The sequence below is a fragment of the Microtus ochrogaster genome, chromosome 7 (assembly GCF_000317375.1).
Source record: "Microtus ochrogaster isolate Prairie Vole_2 chromosome 7, MicOch1.0, whole genome shotgun sequence".
Lineage (NCBI taxonomy): Eukaryota > Metazoa > Chordata > Mammalia > Rodentia > Cricetidae > Microtus > Microtus ochrogaster.
The window spans coordinates 38,995,003-39,014,497 of NC_022014.1; the positions used below are offsets into that span (position 1 = coordinate 38,995,003).

The 19,495-nt window shown below is 42.5% G+C and overlaps 2 protein-coding genes across 2 annotated transcripts; both read right to left on the bottom strand.

Annotated features, from left to right (window-relative positions):
• Positions 1-1,621: 1,621 nt before the first annotated feature.
• Positions 1,622-2,660, bottom strand: LOC101982575 (putative olfactory receptor 2W6). Its single transcript, XM_013347054.1, is given in 2 exon segments — positions 1,622-1,720; positions 1,722-2,660. Coding segments are annotated over 2 exon segments (1,038 nt in total).
• Positions 2,661-13,249: 10,589 nt separating this feature from the next.
• Positions 13,250-14,200, bottom strand: LOC101982861 (putative olfactory receptor 2W6). The gene has a single exon (XM_005350288.1). It carries the CDS (start codon positions 14,192-14,194, stop codon positions 13,250-13,252), a length of 945 nt encoding a protein of 314 aa, XP_005350345.1. The 5' UTR covers positions 14,195-14,200.
• Positions 14,201-19,495: the final 5,295 nt, after the last annotated feature.

Consider the following 19,495-nt stretch of genomic DNA (forward strand, 5'->3'; position numbering starts at 1 on the left):
GTTTCCTCTTTTGGAAGAGGTCCACCCACTGTAAAAGTATAAAGTCTGATGAGTGAGATGCCAGTCTTAGCTGAAAAGCTACCCTTACAGCAAACCCAGATGGATATCTGATCAAGTATCTGTGTTATATGTCCTCACCAAACTGACATACAAAGTTACCATCTCAGAGACAATGTCATTTCCAGAAAGCATAAATGCTTAAATGTTCATTTATTTTACAATGGAGCATGAAGAGGGGGAAGAGGAGAGCCTGGATCTGATCAATCACACTATATCCATGTACAGGGTGTACAGCACAGTAAATGCCATTAATGAGAGCAACTCATGTAGTCATATAAAGTGTTAAAAAGAAAATAAAAGAAATTTTATTTGCATTTACAACAAAGTCGAAGTTTCTCTTTCTGTTCTTCACTGTGAATTTTAAGGGGAAACGTGAAGCAAACTGTGACTTTGTCACCAGTCTTATGACAGTCCTACTTCATGATTGTCCAGAGGGGAAAGATGAGCTGAAAATTATTTTATTTCCCTCACGATTAGCTGCCATTGATAGCCTCATCTTTGTTCATCCTAACTAACCCCTGCATAAGCAGCTGTGACCTTGCTCCCCAAACATTTCCTGCCCACATGACCCCGTATCACCGTGGTGCTCAGCATTTGGCCACTGAGTCCTTTCCTAACGCAGAAGCACCGGCCGCTGGGTGGATTGTTTCAGTGGGAACTCTAGATCAGTGGCTTCGAGTTTCTGTATCCACGGTTAGAAATGTATTAGTGATGAGGGCAGAGGGCAGAGGTCATGTGATCGCCGAGGGTGTGCAAGGCCCTGGCTCCCATGCCAACACCACAAAAGGTATAAAGGAAATAAGAGAAAAAGAAAAGGAAAAAAACAAACAGACGAGCAAACCAAGCTAAAAAACAAAACAACAAAGGAAAACTTTAGTAATCCAAATATTTGCAATCCCAGCACTTTGGAGACTAAGGCAGGAGAGGGACTGCGCTGCATAGTGAGACCCTGCCTCACAAGCAGCAGAAGGAAAGCAGCTCTTTGGTCACGCCAGAACAGCCCCTGACTCGCCCCACACAAATCGGCCTGCTCGGTTTCGTGCTCCTCTAGCAGACTTTGAAATGTTTGCTGCATTCATTAAACTCACTTTCTGACCTATATATACATGGCCCATGACCTCAAATTTAAAATAAGCGGTACTTTTAGTCAAAGGGTTAAGTCGCATGTGCCCGGCAGGGAGGAAGGTTGGCTGGTGACAACTGAGGAAGTGGTAGTGTTACTTCCACAGGGTGGAGCCATAGAGCTGTAGACTTGAGAACAGACCTTGCATGGGAAAGAGCAAATGTTCTGCCGTTACCTCTCGAAAACACAAGCGCTTGTGCACACACATTCTGCCATGTCGTGTCTCCTTCCTCATGTCTGGACTGCTGTTAGCGTTCCAGCATCACAGGTTAGTGGCAAACAAACCACTGTCTCCACTTGGTGCAAAAAGAAAGCCGTGTGCCTCCTGTCAGTTTGTTGTCTTTTGCAAATAGACATATCTCCCCAATGACATGAAGGTGCTATTCCCCGAAGGCAGTAATACCTGTCACTGGTGTGGAACCTCTGGAATACAAGCCCCTACGTCTTCACTATCATCAGTTTATTGTTGTTATCATTCACCATGGTTCTGAGATGAGTGAACACCTGAGGTGAGTTCCAGGCCCCATCAGTGCCCTCCAGTGTCCAGCAGGCTTCTATCTTTCCCAAGAACCTTCAACATGGCTGCCTTCATGTCTTTGTTTCTGAGCGAGTAGATAAAAGGGTTCAGTGTGGGGGTCACCAGGCAGTAGAACAGGGTGAGAAACTTGCCCTGGTCCTGGCTTGCCACATTCCCAGGCTGCATGTACATGTAGATGATGGTACTGTAGAAAAGAGACACCACCACCATGTGTGAAGAGCAGGTGTTGAAGGCCTTGCGCCGACCAGCCGCAGACTTGATTCTCAACACCACAGCGGCGATGTAGCCATAGGAGACCAGGATCATGGTGAGAGGCACAAGGACAATGGGGATGGCCAGGAAGAAAGCTAGGCCTTCTACCCGGCTTGTGTCCACACAAGAGATGCGGATGATGGCCGGCATCTCGCACACAAAGTGGTTGATGCGGCGATGACCACATCGCCCCAGAGACATGGTCAGTGGGGACATCAGTATGGAATTGGCAATGCCACTGAGCCAGGCAAAGGCTGCCAGCTTCAGGCAGAGCTGTGGGTGCATGATGGTCAGGTAATGCAGAGGCTTGCAGACAGCCACGAAGCGGTCATAGGCCATGACTGACAGGAGGATGCACTCAATGCCCCCCACAGACAGGAAGGCAAAGAGCTGAACGACACACCCTATAAAGCTTATGGTCTTCCATGGGCCACAGAGGTTGACCTGCAGCTGGGGGATGCTGCTTGTTGTGTAGCAGAGGTCGAGAAGGGACAGGTTGCTGAGGAAGAAGTACATGGGCGTGTGCAGCCGAAGGTCCGCTAGGGAGAGGAAGATGATGGTGGAGTTGCCCGTGACAGCCAGAAAGTAAAAGACCATATTGACAACAAAGAGGACCATCTCCAGCCTGGGCCGGTCAGAGAAGCCCAGGAGGATAAAGTCCCCAGAGCTCTCATTGTTCGTCTCCATCAGCTGCGACCTCACATTCCTGTTCAGAGAGCATGACAGGCAAGTATTAGAAAATAGCCAAGTTGCTGGGTGGTGGTGGCGCACGCCGAGGCAGGTGGATCTCTGTGAGTTCACAAGGCCAGCCTGGTCTGCAGAGTGAGTTCCAGGTCAGGCGGGACTGCTATACAGAGAAACCCTGTCTCTAGAAACAAAACAGAAAAACAAAACAAAAAATAGTCAAGTTGATCTGGACACAATGGTCCCCATCAGGGACACATTTCACCATACCATCCACATTTTAACTATAGTGACTTGCTTAATGCTTGCCTGTGACGTGAGGTACCACGGATAGAAGCTCAAAACAAACTTTCCCCTAAATAGTGCTCTAATCCAAGCAATTAAACGGACTAGATAAGCGTTCAAAAAACTTCTATTTTGCCTGGCGATGGTGGCGCACGCCTTTAATCCCAGCACTCGGGAGGCAGAGGCAGGCGGATCTCTGTGAGTTCAAGGCCAGCCTGGTCTACAAGAGCTAGTTCCAGGACAGGAACCAAAAAAGCTACGGAGAAACCCTGTCTTGAAAATCCAAAAAAAAAAAAAAAAACAAAAAAAACCTTCTATTTTGAAGAAAAGCCTTTATTGATACTTTCAGAAATAAAGTAACATTTTAAAAAGTCACTTTTGCTGGTCTTCTAACACTGCAGTGCTTTTTTTAAAAAAAAAAAAAACTTGATATAACCACCTGAATTTTGTGAAAAAATTGTTTCAAGTACTTTGATTGGCTCTCCCATTTCCTCATCCCATGTCCATGTTTCGGTTATCATAGATCAATGCAAAACAATTGTCTCTTGTTCTTACAATCTTGTGCCATGAATTACAGGTTAGACGGAAATGACACAAGGTGACAGTTACTCAAATAACTAAGCTTCCAGGAAATTAAGAGCCCCATTGCACTAAATCTTCTGGCCTCCAAGAAGTTAATGATTTGATCTTATCTCTTGACCTAGTGATTCAAGTGACATTGCCTAAGAGACCCAAAGCAGCTTTGGTTATGGGGAGTTTTTATGAAAACCATGGCACACAGGAAAAAAAGTGCAAAAATATCTTCTAAATATGAGACTAGTTGGATTTTTCAAGCTTCCTGAAGCACTAGCGTTCTGCAAGCCCAGAACTCACCTGCAGCAGGCTGCTTAGGAATACCCATCCCTGCCGCAGGCTATTTAGGAATACCCGTCCCTGCAGCAGCACCCTCTCCTCAGAATGACCGGCATCTCTAAGAGCAGTCAGAAGAAACCAAGTCTGGGATTGAGATATTGGATCAGATGAGGCCCTTCACAGAACCATAATTCTTGTTAAAGGTGCTGAGAGGTGAGCCAGCGGATTTTCCCAAGAGATAAACTACTGCCAAAGGCTGAAATACTCCCAGAAATCATGCTCGGGGCTTGGCCTTTCCCTCAAGAAGAGTTACAGCCAGGCTCTTGGGCGACAGAAGTAGCTGTCCTCCCCCACACCCCAGATGCCACCAGCCTGTTACCTGCCTTATGTTTACACTCCAACCACACTTTGCTTCCAGTAATATGATAAATAGAAATAGATGTGGTAGAAACTAAATATCACATATTCAAAGGTAAGAAAAGAAAAGTTCTTTTGACCACATTCTTTGACGGAAGGACAAAGGCTATTTACTTGGTCAAAGAAATGCCTTAATCTATGGCTCACCGGTGAAAACCCAACTTCAGAATCACTGGAGGCAGGTTTTTAGGACAAAGTGGAGGCAGACTCTTGAAATACTCGTGATATAAATAAATTTATGGGTTTAATTCACTGCCAGTAAGCAAAATCCCATGTTCTGATAATGTTTATAGCAGTGTGCAGGGCAAGCTGTGAGGTGCACAACGTTAGTGCTCAGGGAAGGCGGGGCATTTCTACGGTCCAATCCACACCTGAGAACAGATGACCTGGAACAAACAGAAATTTCTTTGGTCTACAGTCCTTTCCAGTTTTGGAAGCTTGGGATCCTGAGGACACACTTGGCGAGTACCTTTTGCTTTACCATCCCATAATAGAAGAACAGAAGAGAGAAAGAGAGGTCAGAGTCATTATCTTATTCAGAACTCACCTATATGATAGCTTACCCACCCCCATGCTAATAGCCTAATAGCAGTGCTAACCCGGGGCTTTGGGGAGAGCCTTTATAACCTATGCACCTTCAACAGTATCCACTCTCAACACTGCTGGACTGGGGAGTCGGTGTCCACTATGTGAACTTTGGAGGACACTATCAAATCATAGCAGTAGCTATGTGAGTGACAAAATTAAAGAGGGTTTTCTGAAGAGGAAAAAGATTCTTTGTTGACTAGAAACCTTAACCTAACTAAACAGCAAATATCTAGGGAACGAAGACAAGAATGGTCCAAGGAGCGCTTGATGAGACATTGGCTTGGTGTTTGCTATCATTTGCCCGGTAAAGCTTAAAGATGAGGAGCAAGAGCGAGAGATAGAAGCATTAATTTGCTCTGAAAGACTGACCTGGAAGTGAGTATTTAGATGTTCAGGACATGGTGAACACACTGTTAGCTGCAACAAGCAACCTTACCCCCACCACAGAAATGATCACCCCCTCCACTTGCTCCATGAAAAGGGGGTGACACAGATACCCTATGCCCCCCAATATTTTTCCCATACTGAATTGGGGAGACTTTTAAAGGGTTGGGATTCATTAGGAAATCAAGACGCTCCTATAGAGGTCTTCCTAAGGCACTAAGTTATTCAAAATACTGAATTCCCTGGCTCCTTGACTCCCATTCCCAGGAGTTAGAAAGATTAGCTCAGAGAAACAACTCTCAGGAGATTTTTTTGTAGTGGGTATAGAGAAAGGTAATTAATTAGTCTCAACAGTAAGTTCACTTAAGACACATCCCTTACAATGAACCAAATTCAGAAATGAGAGAAATAATTTCTCCTAAGAGTATTAATTGTTTGATTATAAAGAATTGGCTGAGCAATTTTTTGTAATTGCAAAGTCATTGTATTTAATTTCTTCTGTTCTTAAAATATGCTACATTTCAAATTACAAAGTGTTTTCTATAATAATTTTAATTTCAGCCCAATACTTTTCAAACTGAGATTTAAAAAAACTCACAGGAGGTAACCCAGACCCAGAAAGACAATTATCATATGTACTCAATCATAAGTGGTTTTTAAACATAAAGCAAAGAAAACCAGCCCACAAATCACAATTCAAGAGAACCTAGACAACAATGAGGACTCAATAGAGACATACATAGATCTAATCTACATGGGAAGTAGAAAAAGACAAGATCTCCTGAGTGAACTGGGAGCATGGGACCTTGGGAGAGGGTTGAAGGGGAGAGGAGAGGCAGGGAGGGAAGCAGAGAAAAATGTAGAGTTCAATAAAAATCAATAAAAAATAAAATAATAGGCTGGGCAGTGGTGGCGCACGCCTTTAATCCTAGCACTCGGGAGGCAGAGGCAGGCAGATCTCTGTGAGTTCGAGACCAGCCTGGTCTACACAGCTAGTTCCAGGACAGGCTCCAAAGCCACAGAAAAACCCTGTCTCGAAAAACCAATAAATAAATAAATAAATAAATAAAATAATAAAATAAAATAAAATAAAAAACTCACAGGGCATAAATGCTCGTGGAAGATTTTTACCTATATCACTCAAATACTGGCAATAGTTAGAAAGAAAGATTGGCAGAATGAATTAAAAAATTACATTTTGCCAACTTGTCCATATTATTGAAATGACCAAAAAAAAATGTTCCCAGTTCACTCAGGAGATCTTGTCTTTTTCTACTTCCCATGCAGACTAGATCATGCATGTCTCTACTGAGTCCTCACTGTTGTCTAGGGTCTCTTGAGTTGTGGTTTGTGGGCTGGTTTTCTTTGCTCTATGTTTAAAAACCACTTACGAGTGAGTACATGTGAGCCTCGTCTGAGCAAAGCGGCAATGTGAAAGGATAGATTGTTTAAATAAATGAGCACGATATATATTTTCCAGTAAAATTAGAAGTAAATGAGGTATCCAAATAATATAGCCACTATAATACAAATGATAAAGGTTAAAATGTTTAATCCATTTGAATATCACTACAAAAATTTCTAGGAGTGGGCAACAAGATAGGCTCCATAATTAGAGAGGTTTTAGTGTAGATAAGAGAGAGAACAACCAGAGGCATCTGGAAGAGTCCAAGGCAGAGAGAAAAAGAAGCAGGCTAGACATGACCAGGTCTATCTGCAAGAGAGTGTGACTAGGGATGGAAGGTGTCTGGAGGGCAGCATGGGCTTTGATATGGAACGGTAGGCATACTTCAAGAGACCCTTTCCGGGGCTGGAGAGATGGCTCAGAGGTTAAGAGCACTGGCTGCTCTTCCAGAGGTCCTGAGTTCAATTCCCAGCAACCACGTGGTGGCTTACAACCATCTGTACTGAGATCTGGCGCCCTCTTCCGGCATGCGGGCATACATGGAGGCACAATGTTGTATACATAATAAATAAATCTTAAAAAAAAAAAAAAAAAAAAAAAAAAAAAGAGACCCTTTCCGGCTGAGCGAAACCCATTTCACAGGTTCCTGAGCAATGCTGGCTGTAGGCTCTTAGGAACTCTTCTGTAGCCCAACCTGAGCTGAGCCAAACCCGTCCCTTCTAGACACATGTGGCTCCTTTAGTTTCCTTTGGACCTGACAGTTTCCACCTAGCATAAAACAAAAACTGTCAATGATTGACCAAAGTTTTGTTATTCCAAAAAGAGACTTGATTAGCTTATAAAGTAGCAGGTTTCATTACGTTTTCATACGTTTCACTGTGATATATTCATACATACTTTGCTTTGGTTGTTCCTTCTCCCCTCTCATGCATTTCCCCTCCCCACCCCTTCCTTAAAACCCCTACATCAGTGGTGGTGCACACCTTTAATCCCAGAACTCAGGAGGTAGAGGCAGGTGGATCTCTGTGAGTTCGAGGCCAGCCTGGTATACAGAGTGAGTTCCAGGACAGGCTCCAAAAAGCTACAGAGAAACTCTGTCTTGAAAAACAAAACAAAACAAAACAAAACAAAACAAAACAAAAAACCCAAAACAAAAACCTCTACAACATCTCTCATGGTCCCCTTCTGATTTCATGACATAAATCCACCCTCACTCCTACATAAATGCACACGTGTAATAATTAGAAGCTCAGACATGTATGAGAGAGAACACACGTTTTTCTGAGTCTGGGTTACCTCACTTAGTATAATAATTTCTATATACGTCATTTTTCCTGAAATTTTATAATTTTGGTTTTCTTTATGGCTGAATAAAATTTAGTTGTGTATACGCGCCATGTTTTCGTCATCCTTTTGTCCACTGATGGACACCTAGGCTGATTTCTTTTCCTTACTTTTGTGAATAGTGGATGATGAATGTGGATGTGCAAGAACCTCTGGGTAGGAACGCAGAGATCTTTGGGCTGGGTATGTGTCAGCAAATGCCATAATGAATCCTACTATGTTGTATTTAGCTATTGAAAGACTTTAAAAGAAAGCCAATACATTAAAAAGTACATTTTAAAGACTCCTTCCAAAATAGATCAGCATCAGTGCCCCCCAGACCTGACTCCATACCCATTGCCGCACCAAGGTATAGAAACCAGGGAGTACAGAGTACCAAGCAGGACGCCGGTGTGCAGCTCATTCTTGTCAGGCAGGAAATCTGTAAGGGCTTTTACTTTGATGCTTTTTGAAATTGGCTTCATTGAGGTGTTACTTACATTCATCAAATTCATATTTTTCTAATTCTTCTTCCTCCTCCTCCTTCTTTTCCTCCTTCTTTTCCTCCTTCTTTCCTTCTTCTTTTTCTTCTTCTTCTTCTTCTTCTTCTTCTTCTTCTTCTTCTTCTTCTTCTTCTTCTTCTTCTTCTTCTTCTTCTTCTCCTCTCTCAGCACTGAGTCCAATTAGTGCTGTCTATATGCACAAGGGTGTGGAGCCATCCTCAGAAGCAAGATCTCTCTACAAGGGACCACACTCTTAAAGAAAACTGACTCTCCCTCCCCCGGCAGCCACCAACTATCAAAGTTCCTCAGGTAGGAGTAGGGATCATGCATCCCTCCCAACTCCATCTTGAAATATTTACTCCTCTGATCTGGGGTCTATTAGCTTCCCAGCCGTGGACTCTTGGTCAGATTTAGAGCATCTGGCATGTGTTTCCCTGAGAAGTGAGTCTTAAATGCAGTAACGAATCAGCTGGCCATCCCCGTAACGTTCCCACCACTCGCACACCATGTGTAGATCTTGTCAAGCCAGTGCACACCGCAGCCCCCAGGGTTCACCACTGGTTAAGAATGTTACTAACTTTTCTCCCCCAGCAAGCTGCATAACACCTCTGGTACTGTAAAAGCTAGCCAACGAGAATGAAAGCTTCCTAGTTAGTACTAACTTTAAATTGGATCTTGAAGAAAGCAGTAAAAATTGATAAGAGAGAGTCATTAGATAGAAAACATAGAGTTGTTTCTGGAAAAAAAATCAATTAGTAAACAATGTAAATAAACCTTAAAATAAGCTGACCTGCACAGAAACATTCTATAGTATTTGTGCAACTGTATTAATTCATTTTAATTGTAAACATTTGTTATGCAGGTTTATGGGGTGCATTATGATACCTTGACAATATACAGTAGGAAGAGAATCAGAAAATTAGATTCTAAAAAGCACCATTGGCAAAAAATTAACAATAACAAAGAAAAACTTAGATTGTTATTTCTACTTCTTTTTCGAATTGCATTGATTATATTTAATAAGCCAACATTTTGAAATTTAAAGAAAAATCTCATACTGAAATCTTTTTTTACTTAAGAAGGTAAAACACTGAGATACAATATGCATGAACTAAAGGATGGGGCAGAAGAAAGTCCACAGGAACAACAGAATGTCTACAAAGTCATGGGAACTGAACAACTCACAATATACAGTAGGAAGAGAATCAGAAAATTAGATTCTAAAAAGCACATAGAGAAACCCTGTCTCAAAACAAACACACAAACAAACCAAAAAACTACAGTAATATTTCATCTTACACCACTCAGAATGGCCAAGATCAATAAAACAAATGGTTACACATACAAGAGAAGATGTGGGGAAAGGGGAACATTTATTTAGTGCTGGTGGGAATGCAAAATTGTACAGCCACTATGGAAATCAGTGTGGCAGTTCCTTGGGAAGCAAGGAACAGATAGATCTACATCAAGATCCAGCTGTACCACTCTTGGGCATGTACTCAAAGGACTACATTCTTCTGCTGAGACACTTGCTCATCAGTGTTCATTGCTGCTCTATTTATAGTAGGCAGAAGTTGAAAACAACCTAGATGTACATCAACAGATAAGCGGACAATGAAAATGCGATACATTTACACAATGGAATATTATTCAGTTGCTAAGAAAAATGAAGTTGTGAAATTTGCATGAAAGTGAATGGAGCTAGAAAAAAATCATTCTGAGTGAGGTGACCCAGACACAAAAAGACAAATATTGTACATTTTCTCTTCTATGTGAGTATTAGTTTTTAAACGGTCAATATGTGTGCTATAATTAAAATAAGCACAGAGGTTAGGTACCTTAAGCGATGGTGGAGGAGAAGATGAATTTCCAAGGAAGGGGAAATCAAATAGTTTGTTTTGGAGAGATAAAGGGGAAGCTAGATAGAAATATTAGATAAGGAAGGGATGGAAAAGAGGGGTAAAGGAGGAAATATAGAGAGGGAAAACTAACACTAAGGCTATTTGGAAAACCATATGGAAACCTACTGCTGTAGAAGCTTCCTAACATACTTATCTAAAAGGAATCAAAATGGAATCACCATATATTTAGTGGAAACAGTGCTTCAAATAAACATGTTGCCACCAAGTAAGACATCCAGTGCCAGAAATAGGTTACATCTTGTTGAGTCATTGCTAAATGTGCCCCGTGGAAATCCCCAGTCATCACGTTATTGCTATGGCTGTTGGTTACGCTCCACAACCTGACAGTAAGGCCCTGCTGCCTAATACAGCTCTTACTTCCGGCATCGAACACAGATAAATTGAGCTGGTAACTAGAAGCTTCACCTCTACTGTGGAGTATTTGCGATTCTTGAAGGAACTCTGTATGCTACTAGAGGAAAAAAGTAGTGATCAATATCACCAATCACAAACTCTGTGACCTACAGCAGTGACCATTATGGAAGAAAAACTGGCTCAATAGTGACCCAAATGTTATGGGACTAACCAACCTCTTTTTACATTGGATTTAAGGCCCACTCCGTGAGACAAGACCCATACCTGACACTGTTATTATGGTCAAAAACTTGAGATTAGATTGATCACAGGCCTTGGGGAAAGCTTAATTCTATTATTCTGCCAAAAGAACACAACATTAAATGAATTCTGCCTCAATCCACTCTCAAGAAGGTTGTGTCAAGAAGAGAAGTTTCTTGTGGCAGATGGATTAACACAGAAACTGGACACAGCTGGGCAATGCAAAGGGCATAAGAGACCTTGGAGCACTCGGTCCTAAATGGGATGTTTTCATCAAACCTCTCCCCTCAAGGCTACAGAGAGCTACACAGAGGAGAAAGCAGAAAGATTGCAAGAGCCAGAGGTGACAGATGATTCCAAAGAAATCATGTCTTCTAGACACAATAGGGCCAATGCATCTATGAATTCACAGAGACCATAGCAACATGCGCAAGATCTGTAAAGATTCGAACCCATAGGGTTCCAACACTAAGAAGGGGCAGAGTACACAGGCTCCCATCCCTAACCAAGAAGCTATCTGCTACTGATATCTGCTGGCAGAAAAATCTGTTTTATCCAATGCGATCTCACAGGGTATATAAACCACAATTCAGGCCAGGCCTAAGCTCGGGAGTTGATGGCCAACACAAAATGAACTCAGTGATATTTTTGTGAACTCTTTGTCTCATTTTGCTTTGTTTGGGCATCTTCTGTCTTATTGGTCTTTATTTTTATTTTTGTTTTGGGGTTTTTTGTTGTTGTTCCTTTGTTTTGAAAGAGAGAGAGCACAAACATCAAGTTCAGTGGGTAGGGGTGGGGAAGATTTGGATGTGGAGGGAAAATGTGATCAAAATATACTGTATTCATTTTTTCAATAAAAAAAGAAAGATTGTTGCTTTTGCTAAATATGGTGGCACACTCCTTTAAAGTCAGCACTCAGGAGGCATGGTTGATGGAGAGAGTTTGGGAAATTCTTAGAAAAATGTGTGTTAGCCGAGCGGTGGTGGCGCACGCCTTTAATCCCAGCACTCGGGAGGCAGAGGCAGGCGGATCTCTGTGAGTTCGAGACCAGCCTGGTCTACAAGAGCTAGTTCCAGGACAGGCTCCAAAACCACAGAGAAACCCTGTCTCAAAAAACCAAAAAAAAAAAAAAAAAAAGAAAAATGTGTGTTAAAAGTTGTGACTCTGCCTTGTGGTAGTGGTGGCACATCATCCAGCACACCCAGGGTGGTTACACAGAGAAACCCTGTCTCAAAAAAAAAAGAAAAGAAAAGAGAAAAAGAAAAAATAAATAAAGAAAGAAAGAAAAGAAAAGAAAAGAAAAGAGTCATTGTCCCCTGTCAAGTTTTGGAAATTCTGCAACTCATAGTAAGTTCTACTTTCTAAATATACTGATTTTGCAAGCTTGGTCCTCAGTAATTTTTGATGGGGTGGTAAGTAATGTAAATACAGGAGAGCTCTCTTTGGAGAGGGATGTTTACGGCTATTTGTGATTAGCTGCTTAAAGAAACCAGAGTTATCAGTTCCAAGTCTGTGTCCTTTGCTGTAGGTAGCCTACTTAGAAGTACTTTGCTATGGAAAATATCCAGGGGGAAGGTGCAGGTGACTGACTCAGCAATTCCTATTCACACAGTAGCTTAAAGGTGAGCCCTTACCTGGGGAGCCTCCACACGCCCAGCACAAAATGCTATGATTTTTACTGATGCTGATGTCTTCTAGTCTGAAAAATACCAGTCATAAATATGACAGATGTGAGCGAAGGCCACATTCGTGGTCTCATTGTTTTCGGTGTTGACTACATCGTGTGCAGGTTGTTAGGTGTCTCTGTAGGTGCCCTGCAGTTGTGGCTAGTTCATGAGAGTAAAGGCATCCCAGAGCAATGCCTACAAATGGGGGAAGATACTTCCCATCCTGAGATGCAGGGTTGGCTGTCTCAGACTCACATGGTTATCTACACACCCGAGGTCGCAATGTAACACAAATCACCTATTCAGGTTGAGCAGCCTCAAGCTGAAAATCCAAAACCTAAATTTCCAAAATCCCAAGCTTTTTGAGCACCAGCATGACACTCACCACGAATGGAAAAGTACCCCTCATGAAACAGACCACAGGCAGAGCACAGGTGCCTTAAAAATACTGTATAAAGTTACTTAGAGACTATGTACAAAGGATATTTGTGAAACATAAGTGAACCTCATTTTAGCCTAGGGGTTCTTCCCCAAGTTATTTCATCATACACAAGCAAATATTTTATAACAATGAAATCCAAGGCAGTTCTAGTCTCAAGGACTTTGGATAAGGCTACTATGGCCGCCTTGTGTTGGTCAAGTGTTCCTCTACTTAAGCGTCTCCAGTCCCTTTCTCTCGTCCTAGTAACTTCCTCACTGCCCCCTTCACATCCTTGTTCCTCAGAGTATAGATGAGGGGGTTGATGCTGGGTGTGACGATGGTATAGAAGAGAGTGAGAATTTTGCCTTGATCTTGGGAGTAGCTGTTGGCCGGTTGCAAGTACATGTAGATGATGGTCCCATAGAAGAGGGAGACCACAGTCAGGTGGGACGAGCAGGTGTTGAAAGCCTTCCTGCGCCCTGCTGTTGACTTCATCCTCAGCACCGTGGCAGCAATCAAGCTGTAAGATAGAAGGATGAGGGAGAGGGGCACCAGGAGAAGGACCACCCCCAGGACAAAAGCACAAGCTTCTACAAGCGTGGTGTCTTCACAGGACATGGCAATGAGGGCAGGCATCTCACAGAGGAAGTGGTCCACCCTCCGATGTCCACACCGGGAGAGCTGCATCGTCTGAGGACACATGACAAATGAGTTTAGGAAGCCACAGCACCAGGCAACACTCACCAGCTGCAAGCAGAGGCGTGGGTGCATGACCACGGTGTAGTGCAGGGGCCGGCAGACAGCCACATAGCGGTCATAGGACATGACGGCCAAGAGAACACACTCAGTGGAGCCCAGAACCATATAGATGTACAGTTGAGCTGCACAACCATGGTAGGTGATGCTCTTGTCCGGTCCCCAAAGATTCCACAGCAGCTGGGGGACAATGCTCGTAGTAAAGCAAAGATCCAGGAAAGACAGGTTCCCAAGAAAGAAGTACATGGGCGTGTGGAGCCTGGGGTCTATGAGTGACAAGAGGATGATCGCAGTGTTGCCCACCAGAGTCAGGACATAAAAGACTAAGATAAAAGCAAAGAGAATCATCTCCAGGCTAGGCCGATCAGAAAATCCCACCAGGATGAAGGCCTGTAGGTAGCTGTCATTGGTCCTCCCCATAACCTTTGTCAGCCAGCTATTATGAAGAAACAACACAAGGGTGAGATAAGAAAGCTATTTGACATTTATTTTTTGGCATACATTTAACTAATGGTTATATGCAAAGTTGTGTAACTGAAGCCCTTGAGGGAGAGAGGACTCTGCAGTTGTCCTCTTTGGAGAAAAAAAAATGTATATGGATAATGACAAAGAAAGAGGAGAAAGTTAAGGTTCATTAAAACAATATTCACTAAAATGCTGTTTGAAAAAAATCACTCCCAATGGATCAGGAGATCCCAAGAAAGTGATAGCATTATAGAATTCTAGATGTGAAAATTGTTTCTTTGTTTATATTCTAAATATAAGAACTTGACATGTGGCAGATTAAGCAAAACTTATCAAAAAAAAAGGAAGTAGTCTGTAGAAAGGCATGAAGGAGCAATTATTTCATGGATGATGCTGAGAGTTATTAAAATTCATATCAGTCACAGATGGTGATTAAAGCCAGGGGAAGTACACATCAGGAAACTCCTTAAAGGTCAGTAATTTGATTAAGATGGAACTTATTTCTCTTCCAAGAGTTTACATGAAGAAAAGCCAGCACAGAAGGAAGCTAAACTGTAAGCCAGACACTTACAGACCCGTCACAGGGTCATCTCGACTGTTTCCTGGGACAGAAGAGCATCGTCCATGAATAAAAATGCTGAAGATAGCATGGAATGACAGCTCCATATCAAAGGAAGATTCATGTGCCAGTTAGAGCCACGGGCTCAGAGTTTGCTCACTCTGCCTTCCTCCATTAGTGCTGTCTAACTACCGCCCATCAGGACCGTGGTTAATGTTCACATTCCATCTCTGCTGGTGGCATGTGGCAGCTTTTAGTAAAACCATTAATTAAAAAAAAAAGCTTATGTTTATTCTCAAAATCTACAAATGTAGAGCATTTGATAGGTCTCTGGGCTAAGACAGCCCCATACACAGGTGTCCTGTTCAAGCTGGATAGCTTTTTATTGAAGAGAGGTGGAGGAGGAGTGTGTTTTGTATCTCAGCAGGAATGGAAAAATGGGTAGAAAAAAAGACACAAATGAGCCTCAGATTCACTGTGTTCAACTAGATGCACTTGCCTGTTTCTGAGCTGGACGCAGCTGCTGACTTCCAAGTCAGGATTCTAGATTGCAGGTTAGTGCTGGGACATTTTTCCCTGGCGCTCCAACAAAGGGAAGACTCAGCAGTAATCACATATCCAATAGGGTCCAAAACCAGCTACTAGACTCATCAACACAGCCAAACCCATGTCACAGTCCCCATCCTTGTTCTTACCAGAGTGTGGAATACCTAAGATCCTGTCATCTCTCCTCACTCAATTCCAGAGGTCAGCCAGGAGTTTTCCCAGAAATAAGGCAGCCAGTTCTGGCCACCTTTAGTTTCTAGAAATCCAGTGGGAAAGAAGTGACTAACCACGAGCAGGCAAGGCCAAGGATGGCATCTTCTACTATGGCTACACCGGCAGCATGATGGTGTTCAAATCATGGTGTCTCATCTCACTACTGGGTGCAGACACCCTAGGGTCAGAAGACAGAAGCTTGACCTAGGGATAAAGGGAAACATGCTTAGTTCTAATAGCCTGGAGAATATGAACATCATTTTATTGGTTCTTATGAGGTAAATAGGAACAAATTTTAATAACCTGCTGATTTGGAGATTTAGAAGAGTCTGGGGACAGAAAAGAAACGAGCACCTGTTTACAGATGAGGTCCTGGGGGGAATGTTCTCCTGAAGAGATTCACCACATCCCTCCTCCCATTCAAAGACAGAACTCCCAAGGTAGCAGTGGTGGCAAGTCCCCAGAATGCGTCTCAGGGGCTCTATAAGAGAAAACTGATTTCTGGGTTGTATGTTAAAAAATATTTGGCCTAAAAACATTATATATATGTATATACATATGTATATGTATATATATATATACACATATATCTCCTGGTTATGGCTTCCCTCCCTTTACTCCCAGTTCTTCTTTGCCAGATCTACCTTCTTTCTGTCTCTCATTAGAAAACAATCAGGCATGTAAGATGTAAGGGATAATAATAAAAATAATAATCTTTTTAAGGGTGGGGAGATAAACAGAGTACTGAGTTGGACATGCACCCTCCACCGTGGGAAGAATAGGGTGAGGGTGACAGGCACAGGGCACTCTACACTATTTAAATTCCTACTTGATTGAACAATGCCAATAAAGAGTATGCTATACAGCCAGTACAATGATCACAAGTCATCATACAGGGTACCCCACCTCTCTTCCTCGCAGAGGGTGTGAATCCTAGGCGCCAAAATGAACTAATCTTAACTCTGGCAAGACAGTCATCATATGAGAACCCCACTCTCCACAGCACATTGAGGCAGGACCAAGGCCCTCCCCCTGCATTAAGGCTGAGCATGGCATCCCTCCATAAAAAATGGGATCCAACAAGCTAGCTCATACACCAGGGATAGATCCTGGTCCTACTGCCAGGTGTCTCGCACACAGTCCAAAGTTCGGTCCCATGGAGGCTCCACAGCCACCGGTCTAGATTTCATGAGTTTCCACGAGCTTGGTTCAGCTGTCTCTGTCAATTTCTCCTTCATGCTCTTCACCTCCCTTGCTCATATATTCCCTCCTCCCTCTCTTTGACTGAATTTCCGGAGCTCAGTTTGGGCTTGATTGTGGATCTCTGCATCTGGTTCTGTTAGTTGCTGGATGAAAACTCTATGTGGTAGTTGGGGTAGTCACCAGTCTTATTAAACAAGCAGGCCAGTTAGGCACCCTCTCCACTATTGCTAGGAGTCTTAGCTGGGGTCATCCTTGTGGATTCTTGGGAATTTCCCTAGCATCAGGTTTCTCCCTACCCCATAGTGGCTCCTCTATCAAGATCTCTCTTTCATTTCTCTTCCACTCTATCCCTCTCCCCTCTCGACCATCCCATTCCATTCCCTTTACCGCCCCCACCTCAGTTAATCCGGGAGATCTCTTCTAATTCCCCTTTCCAGGCGATTCATGTGTCTCTCTTAGGGTTTTCCTTGTTCCCTAGCTTCTCTGGAGCTGTAGACTGTAGTCTGGTTGTCCTTTGCTTTATGTCTAATATCCACTTATGAGTGAGTACACATCATGTCTCTCTTTCTGAGTCTGGGCCTCACTCAGGATGTTTTTTTTTCCTAGTTCCATCCGTTTGCCTGCAAATTTCGTGATGTCTTTTTTTTTTTTTTTTACAGCTGAGTGTAAATGTGTAAATGTTTCACATTTTCTTTATTCATTCTTCAATTGAGGGCATCTAGATTTTTTTCCAGGTTCTGGCTATTACAAATAATACTGCCATGAATGTTATTGAGTAGGTGTCCTTGTGGTGTGATTGAGCATCCTTCGGGCATACACCCAACTGTGGTATTATTGGGTCTTGATGCAGATTGATTCCTGATTTTCTGAGAAATCACCATACTGATTTCCAAAGTAACCGTACAAGTTTGCACTCCCACCAGCAGTGGAGGAGTGTTCCCCTTACTCCATATCCTCTCTAAATTAAGCTATTCTCAGTATTTTTGATCTTAGCCATTCTGATGATAGGTATCTGAGTTGTTTTGACTTGCATTTCCCTGTTGATTAAGGATGTTGAGCAATTCTTTAAATGTCTTTTGTCCATTTGAGATTCTTCTGCTGAGAATTCTCTGTTTAGCTCTGTACCCCATTTTTTAATTGGATTATTTTGTAATAATATTGGAGACTATCCCAACTACATATAGAGCTTCCATCCAGCAACTGACAGAACCAGATGCGGAGATCCACAACCAAGCCCTAGGCTGAGCTCCAGGATTCCAGTCAAAGAGAGGGAGGAGGGAATATATGAGCAAGGGAGGTGAAGAGCATGAAGGGGAAATCGACAGAGACAGCTGAACCAAGCTCGTGGAAACTCATGAAATCTAGTCCGACGGCTGTGGAGCCTCCATGGGACCTAACTAGGCCCTCTATATGTGGGAGACAGTGGTGAAGCTTGGACTATCTGTGAGGCTTCTGGAAGAAGGACAAGGATCTATTTCTAGCATGAGTAAGCTTGTTGGATCCCATTTCTTATGGAGGGATGACATGCTCAGACTTAATGCAGGGGGAAGGTGATTGGTCCTACCCTAACTTAATGTGCCAGACTTTGTTGACTCCCTGTGGGAGCCCTTACCTGTTAGGAGGAGTAAATGGGGGCATGATCTGACGTAGGGTAGTAAAGGGGGGAGGGGAGGAAAGATGGGGGAGAACTGTGATTGGAATATAAAATGAAATTTAAAAAAAATAAATGAATAAAATAAAAAGAAAAATATGAAGTAACCTAACTAGTAACCTAAGAACCTAGAATTAATCAACACAAGATGCACAAATGTATGACATAAACATTTTAATAAATAAAATATGAACTATACAGTGTATAAAATATTGGACAAAATATTTTGTATCCTGATGACTTTACAAAGTGAGTCAAATAAAAGCTATGTAGATTGTGCAATCTAAAATAGGGTCAAACATATGGACTTGTGTTTGTTCTCAATAAACTGGTATGTATAGCCCAGGAAGGCCTGGAAATTACTAAATAACTCTGGCTGACTTTCAGTTTCGGATTCTACTGTAATAGGCTATGTCACTAGGATTATAGTGTGTGCCTCCACACCCTAAAAGACATCTTCTTTTAGAATCCACAGATACCAGGCAAACACACAATGCACACACAGGTGTTCAGGCAAGACACTTACATACATAAAATAAAAATAAATCCTTTTTAAAAATAAAAAACAAGTTTGTTCATGCCTTTCTAAATATGACAATATTTTAATCACACACCAAAGCTGTGATCGTACAAAATCTGAATAGTGACTCTCGAGATACAGAAAACCAACATTTAAAGGAACTTGGTGCATGTCACAGTATATTAGATGTAGTATAGGTCAATAAACCATTTTATTGTAACAAGAATGGTGACTTCCCTTGTTCCAGAGATACGCTTCATTGACAGCTTGGTTTTGGTCTTTCTATATTCCTTCAATTCCAACTTTCTACCATATGCTGTTTTCCACACATCTTCCCTACACTTGATATAACTGGTTCTATCATTGAAACCCAAGCTCCTCTACATGCAAATTTTAAACCTTAGCTGTCTCTGTAACCAGCCACCTAGTATGATGCAGAGAATATTGGAAAGGTGGTGTAGAGTTGACGCGTACAGGAACGTACTGACTTTTGCTATGAATAAAGTCTATCTTACGTTTTATGGAAACGGGGAGAGTACAGACAAAGTGGTGGCGGTGCTTCCA